Source organism: Narcine bancroftii, chromosome 1, assembly GCF_036971445.1.
Source record: "Narcine bancroftii isolate sNarBan1 chromosome 1, sNarBan1.hap1, whole genome shotgun sequence".
NCBI classification, from domain to species: domain Eukaryota; kingdom Metazoa; phylum Chordata; class Chondrichthyes; order Torpediniformes; family Narcinidae; genus Narcine; species Narcine bancroftii.
Window position 1 is genome coordinate 270,496,671 of NC_091469.1, and position 26,713 is coordinate 270,523,383.

Genomic DNA, 26,713 nt, shown 5'->3' on the forward strand with positions numbered 1-26,713 from the left:
ACCATTTGTTTAAGTTGGATGCATTTCCTCTTGAATTCAGAATATGAAAAGTCAAGGGTCAAGCAAGATTGGAGAGTTATATTCTAATATATTTGTATTCTATGATGTTTTTACCAAAATGAATGTAGCAACTTTTTAACTGAATTTTCCTGTTGATGCATAACAAAGAATGGGTCAAAATCTACATTCTCACCACTTCCCCCAACCAACCCCTCCACAGCCTCTGTTATCGTTTGACAAAAACTCTCCTTTTGACATTCAGTATTGATTAGGTAGAGCTTTACCCCTGCTCAATATTTGCTGCCATCGTTTCCTCAGTCAATATAGTTTAAACTCTCCACAAGCATGTTAAGGTTCATTTTAATATTCCGTCTACATTTCCTAATTTTGGAATTGATTTTAATGCCCCAAGAACCTGAAGCCCACTCCTCCCCCTCTTCCTGTATTTCCTCCAAGCAATAATTATCTCACCTTCCAATTGACACTATCACAAGGACATACCACAAAAAGTAATATAGAGATGACCATTTTTGAGATCCTATTTCTTAACTTTGATAGTTGCTCCTTGGATTCTGTAATTAGTGTTAGAAATTGGTGAAGAATTAAGTAACCGATAAGAAAAAAAGAACAATTCTAAAGGTTGCAAAGTCAAAGCAGGGCCATAGATTGGTGTTCACTCATATATATGACACATCAAAGGATTTTCTGAAAAAAACTTCCTGTGGCATCTGAACAAGATGGTATTGCCTGCAACCTTTCCTCCAACCTTTATTCCATTTATGTAGTGTCATTAAAGCAAATAAATGTCTCTAAAATCTTCACCAGATATTATCAACTCCCAAAAATTCCAAGACACAAGATATTAAGGAAGGTAATGAAATGCTTTGTCAAAAAGAACAGTTTAAAGGAACATACTGAAGCAGTACAATAAGAAAAACCATGAATAATACAAAGTTAAGTTTGGAATGCATGCGTGTAAAGGCACACGGAGCAGTGAATTAAGTTAGAGGCCAAGTGAGATTCAAAAAGAGTTGATTTAACAAAAGAATAGCTCAAAAAGAGTCAACGTGTGATGGGTGATTAGTAAACCTCAGATCCATGGGCAGAGGCACAGAATTTTAAAAAAAAAAATGTCAAGGAAGTGATATTGAAGCTTTACAAAATTCTAAATAGGCCACAAGTTCTGGGTCCAGTTCTGGTCAATGGCAAATGATATTTCAAGGAGGATTTATGAGGCTGGTTCCAGATTCCAGCTAGAAATGTAATTTGGGGAAACTGAATCATAGAACCATGGAACACTACAGCACAGAGTCAGGTCATTTGGCCCTTCTAGTCTATGCCAAAATATAAGTCCCATTGACCTGCACCCATTCCATAACCCTCCAGATTTCTCCCATCCTTGTATCTATCCAATTCATTCTTAAAAATTAAGAGAGAAAGCCCGCATTTACTGCATCAGATGGCAACTCATTCTACACTCCCACCACTCTCCGAGTGAAGAACTTTCCCTAAATCTTGCACCCTTCACCCTAAAGCCATGTCCTCTCATATTTATCTCTACTAATATAAGTGTAAAGAGCCTACTCTGTGTATACTCTTCATAATATTGTAAACCTCTATCAAATCTCCCCTCATTCTTCTAGGCTCCAAGGAATAAAATCCTAACCTGTTTAATCTTTCCCTGTAACTCAGCAGCATTCTAGTAAATCTTCTCTGCACTCTTTCTATCTTACTGATATCCTTCCTGTAGTTAGGTGACCAGAACTGCATGCAATATCCTTCTTTTCGGAGCAATAAAGTTGAAAAGAGATTTGAGAAAGGTGTACAAGACCAGGATTCATTTCAGTGAGGCATGCAGATAGAAACTGTTTTAATTAGCAGTTGGTTCAGAACAGAAGAACTGATTTAAAAGTTTGGGCAAAGGATACAACGAGAATGTGAAGGAAAATGAACAACACAGGATGGAATTCGCTCCTTAGATTTATGAAATGAATTAATTTTTTCTTTGTTATTCCAGGGACCATTATACATGTCCACAGAGTATAAAACTAAATATAAACTCAAACCACAAGATTCGCAAGGTATGTAATTTAAAACCATGTCACCTGTTGAAACCCAGAACTAAACCAGCTACAAAGGTTATTTTGCAGAGTGAAAGCATAGACTCAAGGGACCTTTGTCAACTTTATAATAGGCAGCAACTTGCATTACTGGCCTGATTTTCAACAATTATTTTCAGTTACTACTTAAAAAGTTTAAAGTATTTTGACAATATATTTATAAATGTTAAAATAGGTATGAAGCATTGCACTGCCAGAAATTGGACAAATGGAACCAAACTCCAACATCCTGCTTTTAATCTGTGGATATCGTGTTGGTAACGATCATGGCTTGTGCTCCAGGCTCTCATCTCATATGGATGTTAAACATCTCGTTCAAATAAATAAAGATCTCACCACTTGTTTTAGCAAGTCCCTTTTCCCCTTCCCCTGACAAAATTATCAGGTAAAAAGCAGTCCTCTTCAACAGCTGCAACAGTATTTGAATGGCGCTCTGCTGGTAGTTGACGATGCTATGGTTTCTGGGTCTTTTCCCCCCACTATTTTGGTGAAATTAGCTGCATAATAAATCTATTTATGGATTGTATTATGCATTGATCCAATAAAGTGGCATCAGCCATCTAAAACAAATGGGAAAATGCAGATATTTAAGTCTTCAGTATGATATACCAAATGTACAACTGACCAATGCAAGGGTCACAGAAGGATGAGTTAACGGGAGACTCCAGGCTTGATGATGGGACTGAAGAGATTCTAGTGGCACAATGGGAGGGTTAGTAAAGCCAAATTTAAAAGTAAAAATTCAACTATGTACTTGAAAAGATATGATGGGTTATTTCAAAGGAATAGTGGAGTGTATGAAACATAGAACCATTTTAGAGACAATGTCCTGATTGATTTACCTCTGTGATGTGCCATTCTAGGACAATAATAGAAACATGCAGATTTTCTACTGTGTATCACTTTAATGGCATTGGTCCAGAGACCTACAACCGGCCATGGACAAATCACGTCTGTGTCATGTTTTGTGGAAGTTAAAAGCACAGCAGGAATGTAGCAAAGTAACTTAGTCGCAAGATCACTCTTGGCTACTGGGAATACTTCAAGTAAAACTGAGATTTGAATGATCGATCATGATTGGAATACCAGAATGCTTTTTGTGTAATAAATGTAATGAAGTAGTTAGCTGGAAGAAATTAATTTTTTTGAACTTGTGCATAATCTGTTGCATTTTGTGAACGGTGCATTTCTTATCTCTTTAGTGTGCTGGAGGTCATGTAATAATGTGCAAACTATTCAAAGAGCTATAAAAAATTTTATAGTCAGAAAAATATTGTTAGGGATCATTCAAATTGAAATGCAAGATTGATTTCTCAACCAATCATTGCATTCATAACAATGGGTCAATACAATATTCAAATGATTAGTGATAAAATATCCAATGTAAAATATGCTTATTTCCTGACAATAAAGCAAGTAAGAAGTTAATATTTGCCTTCAATTTGCAGTAGTAACCAGGAGCTGAAAAATGTACAGAAAAACTCCAATTTACAAAAATTTCTTTCAACTCCCAGAAGCTTGGGATGTTGAAAAAGTCAATTATTGAGTTGATTTTAAAGACAGAATCACAAATTCAGAGTCTAGCCTTAGATAATTTAGTTAATTCAATATTATTTATGGTCGTGATAGTGAACATGAGAAATTGGAACAAGAGGAGAGTATTTGGCCAACTGAACCCGCTCTACCTTTCATGTCTGATCTGACCGTCAATTCAGTTCCACCTACCGGCCTTTCCCCCATAATTTTAAATCCCCTACAAAAATCTATTGAACTTCATCTTAAATACATTTCATGAGGCAGCCTCAACTGTTACCTTTGGTAGAGAATTCCACATATTCACTACTCTGTAGAAGAAGCAGTTCCTTCTCATCTCCATTCTAAAATTACATCCTCCTCCCACTAATCTTGTATCCAAGTTCTAGTCTTATCTACCAGTGGAAACAACTTTCCTGTCAAGCTATTATCTATCCCTTTCAAAATTTTATGTTTCTCCAAATCTGAATTCCAATGAGTATAGTCCCAGGCGACGCAATCTCCCATCTTCCTCAACTCCATTATCAACTTGTTGAACCTCTTCTGTACCACCTTTAAAGGAAATGTATCCTTTCTCAAGTAAGGGGACCAGAACTGTGCACAGTACTCCAGGTGCGGTCTCACCAGCAATCTGTATAGTTGCAGCAGTATCTCCCTTCTCTTTAACTTCCACTCCTCTTGCAATGAAAGCCAAATTCCATTCGCCTTCTTGATTACCTGTTGAACCTGCAAACCAACCTTTTGCAATTTGTACATGAGCACTCCTAAGTCCTTTTGCACAATAGCTTGCTGCAATCTTTCACCTATTTTTCTTTTTTTCATTCTAAAGTGAATTACCTAGCATTTACCACATTGTTCTCCAACTGCCAGACTCTCAACCACTCATATAACCTACCTATATCTCTGCATAATTTGTTCTTACACTCATTTTAGTGTCATCAGCAAACATAAATATGCTGTACTCTTCCAAATCATTAATGATTATCAAACACCTTCTGGAAATACAGATACACAACATTCACTTGTTCCTCCCTATCTACTGTGCTCATTATATACTCAAAGAATTCCAGTCAATTTGTTAGACAGGACCTGCCCTCCTGAATCCATGCTGCATCTGCTTGATTTTTATCCAGATGTCTCACTCTTTCTTCCTTCAAGCATTTTCCTAACTATGGACATTAAGGGAGATATTAAAGGGTAGCACATTTGGTTTATGGCAGCACAGTTGCGTAGTGGTTAGCGCAACGGCTTTACAGTACCAGCGATCGGGACCAGACCTTGGTTTGAATCCTATGCTGTCTGTAAGGAGTTTGTACATCCTCTTTGTGTCTGCATGGGTTTTCTCCGGGGGCTCCGGTTTCCTCCCACCCTTCAAAAGCATACAGGGGTATTGGTTAATGGGTGGCACAGACTCATAGGGTTGAATTGACCTTTTGCAGTGCTATATGTCTAAATTTAATTTAAAAAAAAATTAAACAAGCTGGCCAGTGTTTCCTGCCTTTTGCCTACATCTTTTGTTAAACACTGTGGTCACATTTGCTGACTTCCAATTTGCCAAAATCCTGCCCAGAGTTCAGAAAAATTTGCTATGTTGCAATTGCAAATCAATGCAATTAGTCACCACTGCTGTGGTTAAAAGATCTGAGAAATTAGGTAGATCCCTCTGTTGAGTAATTCCTCATTAAATGATCTCTTCTTATTGTGCAAAAGCAGAGACTGTCATCAAACCAATACTGCAACAGGGATCATTTATTGTTCCCAAAAATGACTTTATTACAGCTTCATTATTCAATCTAGAAAGTTTCTAAACTCCCCTCATATAACCATTTTCTCTTAAAACATTCTAGTTTTTGTTTCAGCTAATTTTTTTGAAAGTCAACTTTAAACCTATGGTGCATCTTTTAATTATTAACAAAAGTCTCAAGCTGACATCTAACACAAATTTCACGGCACTTTAAGGTCTGTGAGTTCCGTTACCTTGAGAGATTGTGTCATGTGAATATCTCTCAGAACATTTTTTTTAGGGATACAGCACAGTAACCGGTCCTTGTTGCCCAAGTGCACTAATTAACCTACAAACCCCGTATACTTTTGGAGGGTGGGTGAAAACCAGATCACCTTGAGGAAACCCACGCAGTCACGGGGAGAATGTCCAATCTCCTTACAGCCAGCACTGGATTCGAACCTGTGTCACTGACACTGTGTTGTCTGCAATTCATTTGAAGATTAACTGCCATAATACAATATAAATACAAAATGTTACAAATATTCAGCAGTTAACATCAGAGAGAGTGTCATTGATTCAATTTAATGTTCATTCATCAATTATTTCTTACATATGCTCTCTGTCCTTCTGAGTGTTTCCAATATTTAAAGATGTCTAATATTTTCAATTTTTTATTGATTTATGATTGCTGTTGCTATGGGCAGATGTGTTCACTTGAATTTCTGTGCCTTTGTTAGTGAATGTGTTACAGTTATACTCAGCACTGGAAGTAGTTTTAGAAGAACCCACAATATATGCCTTGCTCATTCCCTGCAATTTCTTAGTATCTGCACTGAAATTCTCTTTCACGAGGTTGAACTGATACACCATTTTCTTATTTCCCAATTTGTCTTAAAATAAGATCTGCATTTTCCCTTTGCATCTCATAAGATCAGCTGCTTTCAGTCATACTGTAGAAATTCACAGCATCAGCGGAGATCGGTTAATTCATACACACTGGAGAGCAGACAGTGAATTTTTCTCATTTGTACCTCACTCACAACAGACCCTAAGTTCACCAACAGAACTCTCTAAGAGATGATGAAATTTTGAAGTTAATTTAATTGATTTGCTTGTGGTACTCTAGGATTTTTCTGTTGGATGCAATAGGCTGTCATCATTTATAATTGTTTTGTGATTTGAGCAGTTTTGCAGCATTACACGTTTGTGGAGAAGATGATCTTGATGCATGCTACTTGTTTTATGCACTTACATTTGTTCAGAATTTAGCAAACTTTCATTTGATAATTTTGTATATCAACAGCTTTTTCCCAACACAAGACAGCTGGGAAAAAGGAGAGAAGTGGGTTCACAGCAGGCTCTGATCTGAAACCCATCACTTTCCACCACCCGTCGGCATATCGAGGTGACCAACCGGTAAGTTATGCACTGAGCAGTAAGTTAGCACAGTGCAACCAACACTCAGCACATCATGCAGGTGCACAGTTCTTCAGAAATGCTTGTTTAAATCTCCATCAAATAAAATATGCCATTTCGAGTCCAGCTCCCTCAACAGCCCCTAAGGCTAGAGCTGGATGAGGTTCCCACCCTGGATGAGACATATAAGGCAATCGAACAACTGAAAAGTGGCAAAGCAGCAGGTATGGATGGAATCCCCCCAGAAGTCTGGAAGGCTGGCGGCAAAACTCTGCATGCCAAACTGCATGAGTTTTTCAAGCTTTGTTGGGACCAAGGTAAACTGCCTCAGGATCTTCGTGATGCCACCATCATCACCCTGTACAAAAACAAAGGCGAGAAATCAGACTGCTCAAACTACAGGGGAATCACGTTGCTCTCCATTGCAGGCAAAATCTTCGCTAGGATTCTACTAAATAGAATAATACCTAGCGGGAATATTCTCCCAGAATCACAGTGCGGCTTTCGCGCAAACAGAGGAACCACTGACATGGTCTTTGCCCTCAGACAGCTCCAAGAAAAGTGCAGAGAACAAAACAAAGGACTCTACATCACCTTTGTTGACCTCACCAAAGCCTTCGACACCGTGAGCAGGAAAGGGCTTTGGCAAATACTAGAGCGCATCGGATGTCCCCCAAAGTTCCTCAACATGATTATCCAACTACACGAAAACCAACAAGGTCGGGTCAGATACAGCAATGAGCTCTCTGAACCCTTCTCCATTAACAATGGCGTGATGCAAGGCTGTGTTCTCGCACCAACCCTCTTTTCAATCTTCTTCAGCATGATGCTGAACCAAGCCATGAAAGACCCCAACAATGAAGACGCTGTTTACATCCGGTACCGCACGGATGGCAGTCTCTTCAATCTGAGGCGCCTGCAAGCTCACACCAAGACACAAGAGAAACTTGTCCGTGAACTACTCTTTGCAGATGATGCCGCTTTAGTTGCCCATTCAGAGCCAGCTCTTCAGCGCTTGACGTCCTGCTTTGCGGAAACTGCCAAAATGTTTGGCCTGGAAGTCAGCCTGAAGAAAACTGAGGTCCTCCATCAGCCAGCTTCCCACCATGACTACCAGGCCCCCCACATCTCCATCGGGCACACAAAACTCAAAACGGTCAACCAGTTTACCTATCTCGGCTGCACCATTTCATCAGATGCAAGGATCGACAATGAGATAGACAACAGACTCGCCAAGGCAAATAGCGCCTTTGGAAGACTACACAAAAGAGTCTGGAAAAACAACCAACTGAAAAACCTCACAAAGATAAGCGTATACAGAGCCGTTGTCATACCCACACTCCTGTTCGGCTCCGAATCATGGGTCCTCTACCGGCACCACCTACGGCTCCTAGAACGCTTCCACCAGCGTTGTCTCCACTCCATCCTCAACATCCATTGGAGCGCTTACACCCCTAACGTCGAAGTACTCGAGATGGCAGAGGTCGACAGCATCGAGTCCACGCTGCTGAAGATCCAGCTGCGCTGGATGGGTCACGTCTCCAGAATGGAGGACTATCGCCTTCCCAAGATCGTGTTATATGGCGAGCTCTCCACTGGCCACCGTGACAGAGGTGCACCAAAGAAAAGGTACAAGGACTGCCTAAAGAAATCTCTTGGTGCCTGCCACATTGACCACCGCCAGTGGGCTGATAACGCCTCAAACCGTGCATCTTGGCGCCTCACAGTTTGGCGGGCAGCAACCTCCTTTGAAGAAGACCGCAGAGCCCACCTCACTGACAAAAGGCAAAGGAGGAAAAACCCAACACCCAACCCCAACCAACCAATTTTCCCTTGCAACCGCTGCAATCGTGTCTGCCTGTCCCGCATCGGACTTGTCAGCCACAAACGAGCCTGCAGCTGACGTGGACTTTTTACCCCCTCCATAAATCTTCGTCCGCGAAGCCAAGCCAAAGAAGAAGTTGTGCTCTAATAATAGTTTGCTGAGATTAACATAAAGATTTCTGCAAAATGTTAGGCAGTTTGTGAGAGGTGTTTCATGCTCACTTGAACAATGTGATTATAGATTCTGTCTGTCGGTTGTAAGTGGAGAAGACAGTCCTTCATATTATCACAACTTTCCCACTCCCATGTTCTATTTAGACCAGCCTAGTGTTCTTTGATTGGAGAATGAGAAAAAGGTAATGCAGTACAATTTATCCTCATATTTGGAAAGATAATTTTTTTTTGTTTTGAAGCAGCAGAGTCCATAATTTTAATCAGAAAACATCAATTTCATATTGAATTACCATTTAATGTCTGAACTGTCAAATTCCTCATCTAATAAGGCTGTGAATACAGAATGAGAAAATTGATGAATGCAATAAATAACTACCCCCATTACAGTGAATAAAGGACCCTACCTTGTTTTATGGTTCAGCTTTTTTTTTGTAGCTTTTTTACACAGTGAACCAAATCATTCTTTTCTGTGGCAATTTTTCCAAGTGCAACAAAGTTCAAACTTCTGTATGACATCAGTGTCCTCCAGCGTATTTGGATGCTGTTCCTTTCACAGTTGAACGGCTGTAGGTTGTGGCTGTGTGACTTGTAGAAGTGCAAAACGTGTTGTTAAGATGCACCAACAATCGTTTGGCTTATCCTGACAGAGGGAGATTTTGGGGAGGTGAGTTATGTAGGTGCAGTGAGCAGTGTTTGAGTCCAGTAATGTCATTGGTGGACTCTGGCACTTGAAGGTGGATTAATTAATTGTGGGCGACAAATGGCCATTTAACATCTTGTAGGCCTACATCCAGGACACTCATACCATTTATGGTTATCTGCTTCCTATGAAAGGCCTCCTAGCCTTTGCAATAGACATTCAGTGCAATTTTAGAAGCTTTTCTCCATGGAATGCCATTTCTGAAAGGATTACAGTCCAGATAGAACTCTCAGTAATTCCTGCAGCCACAACGTATCAAGCTGTGAAGTAATGCATACAGGTTTGTATTGCTGTCTTTTCAGTTAATATGCCCTGTGGTGTGGTGCACAAATCAACAAACAGAATAGTTAACACCAGTTGCATGAAGCAATCATTAAAAACAAGGAGACACCTGAAAGTCACCACACTACCTGTACCTGTTCGAGTACTCACAAGCCTGAACTAAATGCACGTTGTGATCGCCACAACTCCCATTTTCCAGAAGTCATAGGCTATTAAATAGCTGAACTTGGGTGTCAAGATTTTGAGAGCATAGGATAAGTGTAATGCCACTCCTAGCAATTGGACACTTCCTAACTTCATTTACATGGGTTGATCTGCACTTTTCCACCTTCAGGGAAACTGCATAAATCTTATGGCTACAGTCAGTTTGTGGAACCTTGCATCAGAGCAAAAGCTGGCAATTGCTTGCAATTTGAAGTTTAATACAGGTCAGCAAATTTGTTGCCTTCCTCATCATTGACCTAGACTGCCTGAGATTAGAGTTCAGGCATCATGCTTGCCAACATTATATTGAGCCCCTACTTTTAATTCAACGGGGGAAAAATAAAATTTGCAATAATTCTGGCTCATTTCATGACTGTCCACTGTCTTTTTTCTATCTTTAGATAAAAGAAAGACAATATTCAATAACCCTTTTAATGCTGCCAGTTGTGAAATAAGAGCACTGCTTTTTCTATCAGTCCTCTGCCGATGTCACAAATGTTTGATTTCTACTCTGAAATGCCATGTCTCCTTCAAGAATTTCTCATGTATTGAACTGAGTTGACCTTGCATTTGATGTTGGTTGTGAGCAACGGATATCGACTCCCATTTACTGACCTCTTTGGGAGCAACTTTCAGGATAAAGGGTGTATTTCCGCTCAAAGTCATGTGGCCTATAAGGAAGCTGCATCATTATTAAAGAAGGGATTTATACTATTATTATTTGAAGTATGGTCAGTTCAAGCTTTATTTGACCAGAATTTATATTTCTTTTTTTAAGGGGTATTGTACAGACCGGCCAACTGGAATCTCTATATCAAAGTCCGACTATCTACCATCAGGAAATCTACATGTTAGTAACTCCACAACTAAGCTTGTTACGTGTGGGTAAATGATCAGCATTTTATACGAGAGTCACTTGATTACGCTTCATAAACATTGGCTGATCCAGTTTACTTCGGTGCCTGACGATAACTTTATTCACTTCTTATCTGAGTTGAGGCAGTGTGCAAGTTAAAGATGTATTTTTTTTCCTCAGGCTTACAGTTTGGGAGAATGGAAATAATGCATCAGTAAAATGTATTTATGTGATGTCATTTAAATTTTAAGTTTAGACATACAGCATTTTGGCCCATGAATCTGTGCCGTCCAATTTACATCCAATTATCCTACACCCCTGGTACGTTTCAAACGGTGGGAAGAAACCGTAGCCCCCAGAGAAAACCCACGCAGACACCGGGAGAACATACAAACGCCTTACAGACAGTGCGGGATTCAAGCCACGGTCCCGATTGCTGATACTGCAAAGGTGTTGCACTAACCATTACGCCAATTGTGCCACATGTATGTACTCTGAGAATAAATCTAAAATCTGAAAAATCAGAAAATTCCCTATTGAAATAAGAGAAAAATATCTTAAAGTACTTCAATAATTATTTTAGAAACACTAAAGAAAGTAACACCAAAGATAAATACACAGTATAATGATAAATAAGCTGATCCTCAGGGACAAAGGCACTGACAGCATTGAGATTTGAACAGTTCATTGGGCAGTGGCAATTATATTGCTTGGTATTTTCCTCTTCACAGTTAAATATTGCCAAAAAAGGAAGGAAATCATAAATATCAAGCCATTTGGGCAATTTGTAAATTCTATTCCAATTCATTTTGATTACATCTGGAAGTGAGAACATTGGAAATCTTGAGAGACAAACAGAAGGCCAGAACCCCAATGAGAAACTAAGAAATTAGCTAAAAGATAGTAATATGGGAGAGCATTTCTAAAATATAAATCAGTATGGTCGAGGTGATTGACCTAACTCCAATTATGATTTTCAGGCAATTATGAAGAATTAGTTCCGAATTAAAGATTGCTATGCTTATTAGTACATTTGTATAACAATTTTATCACATTATTAAAATATCTCAAAATCCTTAAGAAGTCATTGTAAATGTATTTTATGCAAATTCAACACTGGGAACAGTGAATTCACTCAAGGATAACAAACAAGTGAATTTGGATATTAATGATTCAGATATACTGATTAACTATTTTAAATATTATAAATGATTCTTACTAAGCATTAATGTAATAATTTACCTGCAGGAGATGCAATGCACCCTTAATGATCTGTAGTGTTGTTGAATTGTGAATATTAGGTCAGATGGTGTTCAATCCTGTGGCTGTAATGTTTTGTGGTTCTACAGTAACAATTGACCTCAGGGTCCAGGTGAAAGAAATTGTGAATGGTGATAGAGACTGCCAGCAGGTCCAAAGGTCCCATCCCAAATACCTTGATGGATTTGCCATCCCGCTCCTTTTTTTTTCTTTTTAGAATATTTTTATTGAGTTTAATATGTAAATCTACACACAAAGTCATCCAATAATAACAAATAACAGATCATATACATAACACATATTACACATATAATGGAAATGAAAAAACCTAAGCATAACAATTTATTTGGTTTCTTTAAGACTTCAAATTCTATAACTTGCTATTTAACAGTTATTCCCTTTCTCATAAAATATCCCATGTTTAATTGATTAATCTAAAAAAACAAAAAGAAAAAATAATCCTACGACTAATCAAACCCCTCCCTCTAACCAAGGTTAAATTTGTAGAATTGTAAAGATATGGATTGAATAGTGAACTTCAGACACCAGGCAGGGAGTCTCCAGAGCATCCAGACTTCTTAAATTTTCCAATTATGATAGTAATCTATGAATTGGCTCCACATCTTGTCAAATTGAAACTTCATATCTTTAATGTTGTATCTAATTTTCTCCAAGCTTAAACATATAACCATTGAGTATGTGTGGGTGGAAACTTTTCTTTCCATTTAATTAAAATTGCTCGTCTAGCTATCAATGAGGTAAAAGCTAAAATTCTCTCTTGGGTTGAAGTCAAGAATATATCCTCTTCTCAAGAAAAAACAAGCAATGAGAAGGCATGGTTCTAATTTGACCTTTAGAATCATTGATAAAGTTTGAAAAATATCTTTCCAACATTTTTCTAAATTAGAGCATTCCCAGAACACATGAATCAATGAAGCTTCAAAGATTTTACACTTAACGCTAGTGGATCGACATCCACATAAAAACAAGATGATTTGACTTGGATATGTCTCACTGCTAACAAGATGTCTTATTTTGTGGTCTTGCAGTCAGGATAAAATTAATACCAGCACAGTATTTCAAATACCAGTACATCAAAGTTACACTTATTGATAATTACTGGTTGTCTTGTATGGTGTTAGAAGTAAAAAGGTAATTGCTGCTTTCAGGCTGATAGTTCTCTATGTATAGTGTCAGGTGGTTGACAGCTTTCTGGGTTGCAATATCATTTGTAAATGCCTCCAGAGTTCTGGGGAGCCATTGAAATAAAAGGCCATGATCGTTGGAGCTGCTGAGTCTTGATGGGTTTGCTCATCATATAGTGAACCCAAATGCTTGATCCTGAAAATAATAATGGTAGGATTTCTGGTCATGTCAATTACTCAGTCATCTTTTTCTCATCACTTCAGTCAACACTCTAAATGGACATCAGGGGAGGACATCAAGGAATCAAGTTGGGTTCTTAAGGAGTGTTAGAGAGCAATTTTCATGTTTATTGCTATGGGTTTGCCCTTATCCTTTCCAATGAATAATACCAGAAGTAGATCCTGGTGATGTAAAGTTGATATGTTTTACTGTTTGATACGCAGGAAGATGCATTTCTGCCCGCAATAGCAAACAGGTCTGATAGGGGCACCGGTTTTACAAATGAAGTCAGACTCTCATTGGACACAGCTGTAAGTACTATTTCCATCACTTCACCGTTTGGTAGGCATATTCTCTGTCAGTCATATTTTCTTGACAAGAGGAACATGATAGATCATGAAAACAGAAAATGGCTGAAATATTCAGCAGACCTGGCTGCACTTGTTAAGAGAAAAGTGGAGTTAATGTTTCATTCTGGTGACCTTTCATCTGCTCTGCTTTTATTTCAGATTTCCAGCAGATGCAATCTTCTTGCTTTTCAATTTAAGATTAAGAATACTGTAGTAATTTCCTTAGTTAACAAATTTAAGTTGAGCAAACTGATTTTTTTTTTAAACATTATTAAATTTAGCTGGCAGCACGGTGAAATTCTTGTTGATGTAATCCTGCTCTTGAATCTGTTTAAATGGCTTCCTGTGAGAAATAGCATGGATGTCAACTGAGGCTAGAATCATGCTTGCATGCTTTGCTGGGGAAAACAACAGGATAATGTTCCCATATACAAATTCTTTGGAGTAGATGCAAATTATTCAATATCCCACAAAGGAACACCATCAAAACTCCAAATTGCTTAAAGCTTGTAGATTTTGTTGGATGGGTCATGTTGGTCAATGTTTGTTTCGAATCCACTGTGCATGTATTGTGCTTATGCCAAGTAATATTTGAACTTGTGCCATGGCAAAACATATTATGCATTACATGCAAAATTAATGTGTCCACATTTGACATTGTTCGTGGTATGGATCACCCATGCAGACTGCTTGTGTTAGGATGGCCAGACGTCTGGTTTTATACAGAACAGTCCAGCTTTTGAGCTCTCTGTCCTCTGTCTGGCTCTACCTCAAGCCAGACATTAATTTATCCCCCATTTGGGAGTGTAGGGGCAGAAAGGGCCAGGGAGAGACTCTTACCTTGTTAAATGTGGCATCCCAGGGTCTGTAGGCCATACTTGGCCATGTTTCTTCTTGCGCACATTTGCGAGTGCCGACTGGCACTGGATTGGACTACTAACGTCAGGCTGCGATATAAGCACGTGCATTTGTGTGTTCTGTTGGAGGGAGATAAGGCACCCGCACTCTCCCCCCCACCCCGGTGAAAGAGTTTTTGAATGCAAGTTTATGTCCCTACCCTATGGTTACCCTAATGCCCACCTTTTAGACTTGTTCTGACACCAACCCTGCATATCCTCCTTTTTTGAATTTTGGAAATGGCTACCCTAGCTTGTATGCAGTGAGCTTGATGCAAGCATCCTCTGCAGATAAGAAATCTCCATACCACACCCCCCTCCCCTTACCACTGCATCACCCAACTGAGGTATTAATTGATACTCTATTCACCAGGCAGGACGGCATCCTCAATCTCCACACAACCAAATTCTGAAGGCCCAAGGTAATTCTTGCAATCCTGATTCCCCACCACCTGAAGATATGACTCTCTTGCTGGCTCCTCATTATTGCGATCTACCTGTCTCTTTCTAGCCATTCGTGACCTGTGATCTGTCTTCTGCCAGTTCTGGTGTGATAAAGAAACAAAGAACGTTCTTTGCATGCACATGACATGAGCATATCTATTATACATTTTGTGCCCAGTTTCTATTTTCATTGTGATATGAACAAAAAAAATACACAGTAGACACCTCTGATTTAGCACGAATAATGTCTAGTCTTTATAGCTTCATTAAAAATTTAGTTTTGCGAAAAACCTAGAAAATTATTTCAAATGGTTCCAGGAGCTGAAGATTAAGTGTTGAAGAAATCAACAAAATTTTTTTGCTGGAGAACTGTTTGAGCTAAATTATATAAAAGTTGAGCAGGATAATATTTTATCAATGAGCCTGATTGAATGAGTATAATTATTTTGCTTGTCACTGTTTAATTATGTCACGTGGAATAAATAAATCATACTATGGGGTTGATGCATCAAAGGCAGCTGGAAATTACACTGCAATACTATCACATGCACTCTGTGGTGCCAAGTGCATTCCAGTTTTTAACCAGCTTTCAGTATCTTTTCCGCCAGCATCATGCTTTCAGTTCATTCATGCACAGTGAAAAATGCAAATGAAATCAAACACAATTTTGTAAAGAACATTATGTGCTTAAGACTGTAAATGTATCAGACTAATGCTGAGGTTGCCAAAAAAGTTCACCAGATATAAGTGATTCTGTTACATCACTACAACTCCTGTCTACAGCCTCATTGTCCTCCCAAGCAACCGTGCTTAACACAGCAGTAATGAATACTCTACTCATTATTAATGGAACAAGCCACGTTTGGAGAAAAGGCCTATTTCAAAGTCTAGTAGCAGCTCCTCAAGTGAACCTGAATGCTGATGTGGTGGATTTAAATGAAACCTATCTTGTAACCATGTGCTTCATAAATATGGTGCTAAATGCTGAATGGGCAGTAAGTCTCTGATAATGAAAGAAGTCTTTGATTCTTCAAAAACATAAATGCTCTATGACTCCAATGTAATCTGGCATACAAGCTTCATCAGACATTTGGAAATTATATTAACAACTCCTCCCAGTTCACTTAAGCTTGATAGGCTATATAAAAATCATCAAACCTTGGCTCTCTGGGACAGTTACTACCTGTTAAACCTGAACATGAAGATGTCAATCAGGTTTTGGCCTTTGTAAGCCTACGTGAACATTAGGTCACATTTAGCAGCAGAAATTTAACAACAACTACCTTAGTAACATCTGAAAGTTCCTTGGAATTTCTGAGCAAACTTTAAGTCTTATTGGTCAACGAGATGCAGGACCATAAATGTAAGTTACAAATTTCCTATGAATGTTTAAAATTTGGGGTCTGTACCAGAGATCTTCCTAGGCTTCCACACTCCCATTTCCACATGCTAGTCAGCATTAGAAATGTGGTATTGTCACTTAGAACAGGGAACTTGGGAAAACAGCGCAAGGTTTCAAACCTATGATGAGAAACACACTCCTTGGCACAGTGCCAGAGCTCCTCCAGTGAAAATAATCATTCATTTAATTGCATACTAAAATAGAGACACTAAAATTATTATACTTTGGAGCTCCTTTCTATTAACGTTTCAGGTCATATTTCATAGTTACTACACTACGGATGTCTGAAAGTCACAAATTAAGACTTTCACTTCTCTGCACATTTCTGAGAGCCAGTAAAATATCAGCACGGTCTGTCTAATGGAAAGCTGCGCTACCATTATGGACAGGTGGACTGAGACAAAGGATGATGATTTTCTCTCTGGAAGCTGTACTGTTCTCTGCTGAAGGAGAAAATATATCCATAAACTAATGTTGCAACCTCTTCCATTTTATATCACTGACTGAACTTGAAAAGTACACAAGTCATTATCCATTGAACAAGCCTGATCAAGATCTTCCAGTCCTGTATCTATTTTGACTGCTTTGTGGGCAAATTACACAAAGCATTCGATCCACTGAGCTCATAAAATATGCATGGATCTTTTTTAGTCCAGCTTTCCATCAGTTTCCCAGAGAAAACCATGCAGCATGTTTCTCTCAAACACTGATCACACCATAACTGTTTATATCTTCCCCCAATACAAAAACCATATAAAGCCGTCCTTGCATGACTACAATTTGTTTTTATATAACTCCCAAAGAAGGTATTCAAGACTGACACAGATAGGGAACAGTTTCATTTCGCCATACCAAATTTTTTTACATGTGTTTATTGTGCCCCTATTTTAGTTTAGATTTTAAATGTGACACAAGTATAGGATTATTAAAGTGGATAATAAGGCAGGTGTTTTAATCACAGTACTAAAGTTTGGACAATGTGCTGAAAGCTTTTCACTCACATGCACTGGGATTTGTTATATTATCCTGCAGCTGTTGATTTGTTCAAGTATACCCAGCAATTCATCTACAGCCCCTGCCAGTGAAAGTGTTTTTTTTTAAATATTCTGCCTTTGCAATTCATGCATTTCCAATATCTTCAAAGCACTAAGTCAGGAGAACATTGGAGTATTCTCTACTTACATGGATGAATGCAGCTCCATCAACTCTTAAGAACATCACCACCATTCAGAACCAAGCTACCTTGAGAATGCACCATTCTAACCTTCCATCCCCAATGCCAATGGCTGCAATGAGTACCATCTACAAAATGCAAAACAGTTAAACACCTAAACCACTCTGATCCCATTTTAAAACCCACAAATTCTACCAGCGAGAAGGAGAATGGCTGCGGGCTTGTGGGAACACATTTAGCCAATTGCATACTAACCTGATTTTAAAATATATTGCCAATTCTTCATTATCATTATCACCAGTCTAAATCCTGGAAGGACTGCAGTCACTCAAGGGTAATTAGAGATGGGAATTATATGCAAGGCTTTCTAGGAATGCTCAGAACTCAGAAACAGAATTTAAAAAAAACAATCACAATTCAATGTATTGGGGTTTAGCCATATTGCATTCGACATTAATAATTGTAGTGGCATAGGAATTACTTAAAGTGGTATGTGAATGGAAAGAAAAAAGGTTGAAAACCACTGGTCTAGAGTATAGCATTTTAAATGAAGTTGAATAAATTGCATATCCATTTAAAGCAGTGGTTCTCACCCTTTTTCTTTCCACCCACATACCACTTTAAGTATTCCCTATGCCATAGGTGCTCTCTGATTAGTAAGGGATTGCTTAAGGTAGTATGTGGGTGAAAAGAAAAAGTATGATAGCCAGTATTTTAATTGAACCTAATTGTATCATTATGTGCAGGTTTCATAACATCAAAGGAAATGAGCTGCTGACAGTTTTTCTCAAGTAAAATATTTCAATAACAATTGGGTCTAGAATAATGGTTCTCCACCTTAAGTAAGCCCTTACTGATCACAGAGCACTTAAGGCATAGGGATTGTTGATTTAAAGGATTGGTAATTGCACTCATTTTAGTTTAATTTCCACAGACAATAATATTGGAATGAAATAGAATGATTGAGAGTATTTTAGGCAGGCAGAAGACACCTGAAATCTATTGAATAGATGTTGAGAAGAATGGACCTTTTCGCACTATTTTTCAGACTCCCAGCACCCATTCAACATTGATAGAAACCAGTTCTTTGCTCAAAAATTGGCTCAAACCAATTATAAAATCTATTGAGCTGGAGTGGATTCATGCAAAGAGAAAGGATTTTAAAAAAACTAGTGCCTCCCCCCCCCCCCCCCCCAAGTTTATCCTTCTCCTTTACCAAACCCAAGAAACCACATCTTGTGTTCATTTCTAATCTTCTCATTTTACACATTCTGATGTCTGTTTTCATTGTAGCTGAATTCATTTCTTAAAATATAAGATTGCATCGGATGCTAAATGTAGCACTAATAAAAAGGGATAAAAAGTTTTAATTGTTGTCCTGCTCTTACTGATCTTGGCCAAAATATGGATGCTGTCTTGTAGTTGCCTTTGCATCTCAGTGCTGAAGAAATTGAATCTACAATGTGTTTATGTGCAAGGTCAAAGATGTGTCCTCTGCTGGCATTCTCTGTTTCGGCTCATCCATGAATGAAATTGAGAAGAGAATAAAAGAAGGGCATTAAGAAGGGAAACAGTTTGGGATGTCTAGAAACCAAAGTATGTTCAAGAATGACTAATTTCAAAGCTGCAGTTTTACTAAGTTAACAGTGTGATTAATAATTTATTTCTGATCACAATTATTTGCATGCTGTCTGTTTTACTGAGGGAAGACTTGTATCTTAAATTCAAGCCAATTAGAATATATCATGAAATACAATATGCAGATGAGCTCAGCAGGTCAAGCAACATCAGTGGGAGAAAAATAATTGTTGACAATTCAGGTTGGAGCCCTTGATGAAGGACTCTGATCTGTCTCATCAACAATTCTTGTGTCTCTCAAATATACAAAAATTCCAGCCAGCGATGAAATATTTGGGCTGTATGTGTATTCAGGAATCATGCTTATGTTATCTACCTCTTTTGGACAGCAATCAAATGAGCTTCAAAATCTTCCTGCTGATAGGATAGTGAAGCTAAAGAAGGAAGATCCAGTCGAATATCTTCACAGAACTCATCTTGAAGATCCAAGCAGTATCAACACCCTAACATACACAAAACCAGTACACAGACCATTAGGAGAAAAACTGCCTTGTAACATAAGTGTTGGAGCTCAGGTAAGATGAGTAATTTCCCCTTCAATGTCAGGCTTTGTTTTAAGTACCATTCCAGTTTTTAGTGTCTGGTAGAATTGGGGTTTATGACAGTTGTTAATGCAACAGTTGTCATCACCTAGCAAGTCTCCCAAAATGTCATTAAAAAAAAATTAATCTTTTTGCTGGTTTAGTTGAAAGTGGAATGTAGGTCAGAAAGCAGGAGAATTGTGTAGCGTGTTTAATGCACACCTAACTGCTTAAGCTGAATTTGTGCTTTACTGAGAGCTTAATGATTGTTAAGACATATACTGTCAGGAATTTCAGTCTAAACTGTGTTCAAGTTCTGCGGTAGTCTTTTCATCCTTCAACTCAAAGCTGACATGAATTCAGCATAGCTGACGCTGAATATAAAGGCCTCTGGGGTTAATTCCTTGAGTTGGCTTTGTTTATAGTACATGAGACTTATTCAGCCAGTTGGCTAACTTGACATGGTGGATCAAATACAAATTTTGAAAAGGAAATGCTCACATATCTCCAATAATCATTGAACAAAGCTATGTATAATGTAGGGTTATTGATGCATTTGCACATATTCACACTATAAAGTTAAGTACTCAGGTACTTAAGATGTCTTTCACATGTGCTTTGGTAGTTCACAAGAATAATTCTAGGAATGAAAAGATTATATGAAGAGCATTTGACAACTGTTGGCCTGTACTGATTGGAATTTAGGAGAATGACGGGGATCTCATTGAAACATTTCAAATGTTGAAAGGCATGAGCAGCATCGATAGAGAAAGGTTGTTTCCCATGATGGGAGAATCTAGGGCAAGAGGACACAACTTCAGGATTGAAGGTCATTCTCGTAGAACAGAGATACGTAGGAATTTCTTTAGCCAGAGAGTGGTAAATCTGTGGAATTTGTTAGCACAGACAGGAGGCCAGATCATTGGGTGTATTTAAGGCAGAAATTGATTGGTTGTTGATTAACTAGGGCATCAACATTTACAGGGAGAAGGCTGGGCAGTGGGGCTAAGTGGGAAAATGGATCAGCTCAGGATTAAATGACGGCAGTCTTGATGGGCTGAATTGCCTCTTTCTGCTCCTATGTGTCGTGGTCTTATGATTTGCCCATAGATACAAATATTTGTGTTTAATCCCAAGGGTGCTTCAATACAGAGAGGTTTGGGGTACATAGTTCTTTAAAAAAGGCAACACAGCAAAAGGGTGATGAAGAAGGCATGGGGTACACTTGCCTTCATTAATCAAGAGTACCAGAACTGGGAAGTTGTGTTACTATTCTACAAGATGTTGGTGGGGTAACAATTGGAGCATTGTGTGTTTAATTCTGGTCACACAAAATATAATTATGCTGGAAAGAGTGTGAATAAAAAAAAAATGAAGAATGTTGCTGGGACTGATGGGCTTGCAAGATAAGGTAGTCTGAGAGTTTTCTCCTTGGATCATTGGAGACTGAGTGGGGACTTTTCGAAGGTTTATAAAATCATGAGTGACAACTTAAGACGAGCAGAGGCAGTGTTTTTCTCAGAATATGGAGTCTTAAATGAGAGAGCATAGATTTAAGGTGAGAGATGAAAGATTTAAAAGGTATCAGAGGGGCAATTGTTTCATACAAGGTATGGTAGGTTTGTGGAATCAGCTGCCGGAGGAAGTGGTAGAGGTGGGTACCATTGTAAAGGCATTTAGGCAGATACATAGATTAGAGAGGGTTAGAGGCACATGGGAATAGCTTAGGTTGACAAATTTGGTTAACATGTTGGGTCGAAGGTCTGTTTCCATGGTTGAAAACTATAATTGCTTGTCATTTAGCCCCAACTTTGAACTCCTTCTGTGTTTCTCAGTTCCCTATTTGAACTTCTATGTGCAAGTCCTCAGCTTTTTAATTCTATTCTTGACCCTCCATTCAAAACATCTTAGTCCTCATCCCACTGTAAAAGCTGGGCCTGTGGGCCTGTTTCCATCCTGAAGGGCTCCATGACTCTCATTTGCTAGCTGGTGCTGTTGTCAGAACTCACCAAGCTCTTCAGCTTCGTACCTGGAAACATTTTTTGCAATGTAACATGCAGCCACTTACCAAGCCTAAAAGGGTGCTGCTGCAGAGAATTCACTGTCCTCTGTGTACTTGTTTAATGCTTGCATCAACCGTGCTGAGATCAACAGCCATTATTGCATAGATGTGTGCTCAGTGATTCTTTCCCTCAGCTTAGATCCCAGAAAAAAAAAAACATTTCTATGACATTAATCATTTCATCCTTTAAAGTGTCCAAGAAATGCTTCTGTTCTGCACAAGCTATCAGTTTGAATTCCTATTAAGGGAATACCTCAAAGATGAAGATATATTTTATGCTGCAGAGCTGATTGTTACAGAAACATTGTCTTTGCCTTCTACGTGCTCCAAGAAATCTATTACATAAACAATTAATATTTCTGGGGGTAGAGAATGATCCATATATCTGGAATGTTTATTATTGCATCTCATTAAAGAAAATGAAAGGCATTAAAAGATATCTGAAACCATTTTTTTTCATTTACACAGTCTCCAGTTTAGTGATGTGGCCAGATGCAGGCATTTCATTTGCATTGCCAATGACGTGAATGTTTTTAAAATGTGCTCTGCATACCACTCCAGCATTAAATTTCACTAGCCACCCATCTGCCTTTTCTATTTATCTATATCTATATATCTATCTAATAATGTATAATTGAAGACTATTGTTTGTCCTCCTCACAAGTTCATGATGCCTCCACATTGGCTTCATTGTAAAATCTTTATAACGTTCATCATTTTTGTTCTCCCTTCCTTTCCTTATTCTCTCCTGAAAGTGTGATTTAATCGGGCTTTAGAGACCACTGGCAACCTGTCAGTAACTTGCCTAAGTGATGACACTTCATGGGAGAGACTGTAGAAATCACAAGTTGAAGTGGAGAACAATCCAAATCTCTGATAAACATTCCAAAATGCAACTTTACTCATCAATTCTTCTAATCAGGAAAGGAATACCTCCTTCCCATCTAGTTGATGGAAAATTGTAAATAGCCAAGTGAATTAAGTAAATTCCAGGTGCATAAATACTGGCCATCTTGGTTTTGGAATAGGTATGAAACAAACTTTTTTTGAGTTCTTCTTTGCCTTCAACCCTAAAATCCCATTTAAAATCAGGATCAAGTTTGACTTTCAGGTATCAGGTTTGAAGTTTGGTTGCAATGCTTAACTTGCATTACAAGCACCATCCTGTTATACTTCAGAACACCTGCTGCAGAGGATTTTAAGACGTTTTTCCCTTGGTTTCAGGGATCCACTGGATTCACCACCAATGAGAAGGGATATGTGCACCCATCCAAGAGTGCATCAGATGCCAACAGATTCCTGACAAACTATAAACTTCGGTGAGTTCCAACATGAGACAATGCAAAGACAGCATATCAACAGAATATAGGCTTCTATGTTGCTGGTCAAAAGCTTAATTGGCAGTGTAAATAATGAGATGGTGGGTACATTAAGAAATAGAAGCCTTGCAAAATTACCCCAAAAGATAAATGAATAATAGGATCCATAAGGACTTCAGAAACTTAATATATGACTGTATTTTAAATTCAGGATAACCTGTGTTATCATCTATTTCTACCATTTATTTAGATGCAGGGAATTTACCAAATGATTGTATCTATACCAGAAATCTGGAGCATGCATAAAATTGGGATGTCTGTATTGACTTCCATTAGAGAAAATAGGAATGAGATGTGATTGAATAATGAAACTACAATTATTTAACACGAATAGTGAAAATGTAACTTCAAACTACAATGACATAAATTATTGAAGCACCTACTGCTGAGCAAGAATGTGCCTCAGGAAATATATTTTATCCTAAATGTAGAATAGATAGCTGAAAATATAATTTCAATATAACACTTAAACAAGGCAAATTTTGCAGAAAGTACAATGGTAGAATCAAAGTAAGAAAACAAATAACTGTAACGCTAAGATTTTTGTAAAAAGGCAACTATAACCCCAAAATCATGGAAACAAAAATTTGTGTGGTAGTAGAAGAGTAAAGAGCAGTGAGGAGGAGGCTGAATGGAGCATTTGCATCCACGTTTAGCCAGTGGTGATGAATAGATCATCTATCTTGCCTTCCTCCTGAGATTCCCACCTTAATAGAAGTAACTTTTACAACACTAGAATGGAAGCACAGTGAAAAATGGTCCAGGTACATCCTGATCACAAAAAAACCCGAACAAATCTATTCAAAATGATGGCAGGTGTCAGCATATTGCCCAGTTTAGAGCTGGCCAGGACCACCTGATTCCAAACCTTGTCACAGCCTTGGTCCAAAATCTGCTAAAGAGCTGACATGGGTGAGGTGAGAGGGTCTGCCCTTGACTGTGTGGCTTGAAAGGCCCCTGATAAAACTGAAGTAAATGAACATCAAAGAGGAAAAAAAACTCCAGCGGTTGGAATTAAACCATGCACAAAGGATGATGGTTGAGGTTTATTGTTCAACCCCAGGTTTCCCTCAGAGCAGCACCCTCAGTTCAGTTATCATCAGAGGGGATTGCACTGATGAATGCATAATGTTCAGAAATGCAAGGGAATTGTCATCTATGACAAGAGGGAGTTTAACAAAATCCCCTCAGCATTCATTGGAATGCCTCACCATCAATATCCTGGGGTTACCATGGCTACAATACCAGGTCAAGAAAGGGTATCCTGTGTGAGTAATTCACTTGATACCTCTCTGTTTACAAGGCACATGGGAGCAGTGTGATAAGATATCCTCCACTTGCTTGCAATTATTCAACCAGACAAGTTCAATAACAGCACCTCCATCCCCCCACCCCCCAAGTCTGCAATCTCTTCCACCAGAAAAGACCAGGAGGTTGAAAGGAAAAATACATCAGTCATGATTTGAGTGGTGGCGCAGACCTGATGGGCTGAATGGCTTCATTCTGCCCCAAAATCTTATAGTTTTATGAACAAGAGAGGAGGGGCACATTCTCCTCCAAGATGCACACCATCTTGATTTGGACATTGATTCTTCATTACTGAGTCAAGATCCTACAAGTCCAGACTAAGCAGTACAATAAGTGTACCTTGAGATGAGGGATTGTAGAGGTTCCAAAAGAGAGCCACCTTTGCAAGGGCAGTGATACAATGCTAGCTTCGTGAATTATGCCCAATTCCCAAAAAGTACATTTAAAAAATCTTTTTTACTTTGAGGACAATTAAATAATTACCAGAGAAAGGCATTGAATTAGCTGATATAAATGTAACCATAGGTAGTGTTTCCACGGGAAATGCAAATTTAAGCATAATATGTGAAAGTAAACGGGAGAGGTTGATTCAGGAAACATATTGGCTTGTTTGATATAATGATCAAATACATGAAAAATTTCCATTCTGATTCTTTTTCAAATTTTCAAAATTTCAGATTTGATGACAAAACACCAAAAGGAGTGGACAGAGAGGGTTGGACAAGGGGAGGTATCCAAAAACAGCTTTCTGACGGTTTTGTTCGAAGCACCCACCTACATAAGTATGGATCTGAATGTAACATAACCGAAAGCCTACGCCAGATTCATCCTCATGTGGTCAGGTAAATTGTAGGTTCACCTAAACACTCTTATCGAGTCCTATTGAATCTCTAGTTCTGGTTTGCTGGTCATTATTGATCTCTAGTTGGGCAATGACTTGATCATAACATGGTAAACCTTAAAACTGAAAATGATCAAATCTCTTATGGCCTCATGACTCATCAGTAACCATCTTCAGCTCCAGAACCCTCTGAAATGTTCACACCATAGACAGTTGAACAGAATTAATACTTCAACCCAGGGCCCTTCTTTGAATCTATCCATGTGAGGTGCTGCCTCAAGAAGGCAGCCAATATCGAAAAGACCCTTGGTCACCCTGGCCACGATATCTTCACCTTTGGGCAGAAGATACAGAAGCCTGAAGTCCGGCACCTCTAGGTTCAAGACCATGCATTTCTAAAAGCTGTTAAATTTGTGAACCTCTTTTTGACTCTCTTTCTCTCTCTTTGGCTTGGCTTCGCGGACGAAGATTTATGGAGGGGTATGTCCACGTCAGCTGCAGGCTCCTTGGTGACTGACAAGTCCGATGCGGGACAGGCAGACACGGTTGCAGCGGTTGCAGGGGAAAATTGGTGGGTTGGGGTTGGGTGTTGGGTTTTTCCTCCTTTGTCTTTTGTCAGTGAGGTGGGCTCTGCGGTCTTCTTCAAAGGAGGTTGCTGCCTACCGAACTGTGAGGCGCCAAGATGCACGGTTTGAGCTACCTTAACCGTAAAACTGCTCTGATACCACAAAAAGACCTGTCTGGCATGATTGCTCTATTTCAGTTACTGTACTTATTTTTCTTGTGTCAACTGTAACTGTTAAGTATTTATTATCTATCTTTTATATTTATTATCTCTTTCCATTACCAGGGCAATTTAATTTTCAGTACTCTAGATGTGCCTCTTTTTACAGAAGTACCTGTTTGGCTGCAGCAAGTAAGCATTTTGTACCTTGTACACATTGCACATGTGTATGACAATAAGCTCAATAATATTATAATTTCATTGATAGAAGATGCTACAAGGTTGCCTGTTGAAGAAAGAAACAGATCAATGGGATTTCAATAATGGGTCTCAGTGGAATCCAACTCAAAACTGCTAATACCATAATAATTGTCAGCAAGCTGGTTTTCCAGTAAATATTGACTCTTGGTCCTGAAAGTAAAGAGATGGGGGGAGGAAGTTGAGGGGAGCTTCTTCTTTGTTAAAGATCACTGGTTGGTCCATTTATTACACGCATGCACTGAAAATGAATGGC

The 26,713-nt window shown here is 38.7% G+C and overlaps 1 protein-coding gene across 8 annotated transcripts in view; it reads left to right on the top strand.

The window, feature by feature from the left end:
* Positions 1–26,713, top strand: part of saxo4 (stabilizer of axonemal microtubules 4) — a 331,023-nt gene that overhangs the window by 239,534 nt on the left and 64,776 nt on the right. For all 8 annotated transcript variants that reach the window (XM_069898947.1, XM_069898922.1, XM_069898913.1 and 5 more), the window contains 7 exons: positions 2,018–2,081; positions 6,683–6,795; positions 10,758–10,829; positions 13,685–13,771; positions 19,694–19,879; positions 23,172–23,266; positions 25,312–25,476. In XM_069898947.1, coding sequence (XP_069755048.1) covers positions 2,018–2,081; positions 6,683–6,795; positions 10,758–10,829; positions 13,685–13,771; positions 19,694–19,879; positions 23,172–23,266; positions 25,312–25,476 — 782 coding nt within the window. The remainder of the gene's footprint in view (positions 1–2,017; positions 2,082–6,682; positions 6,796–10,757; positions 10,830–13,684; positions 13,772–19,693; positions 19,880–23,171; positions 23,267–25,311; positions 25,477–26,713) is intronic.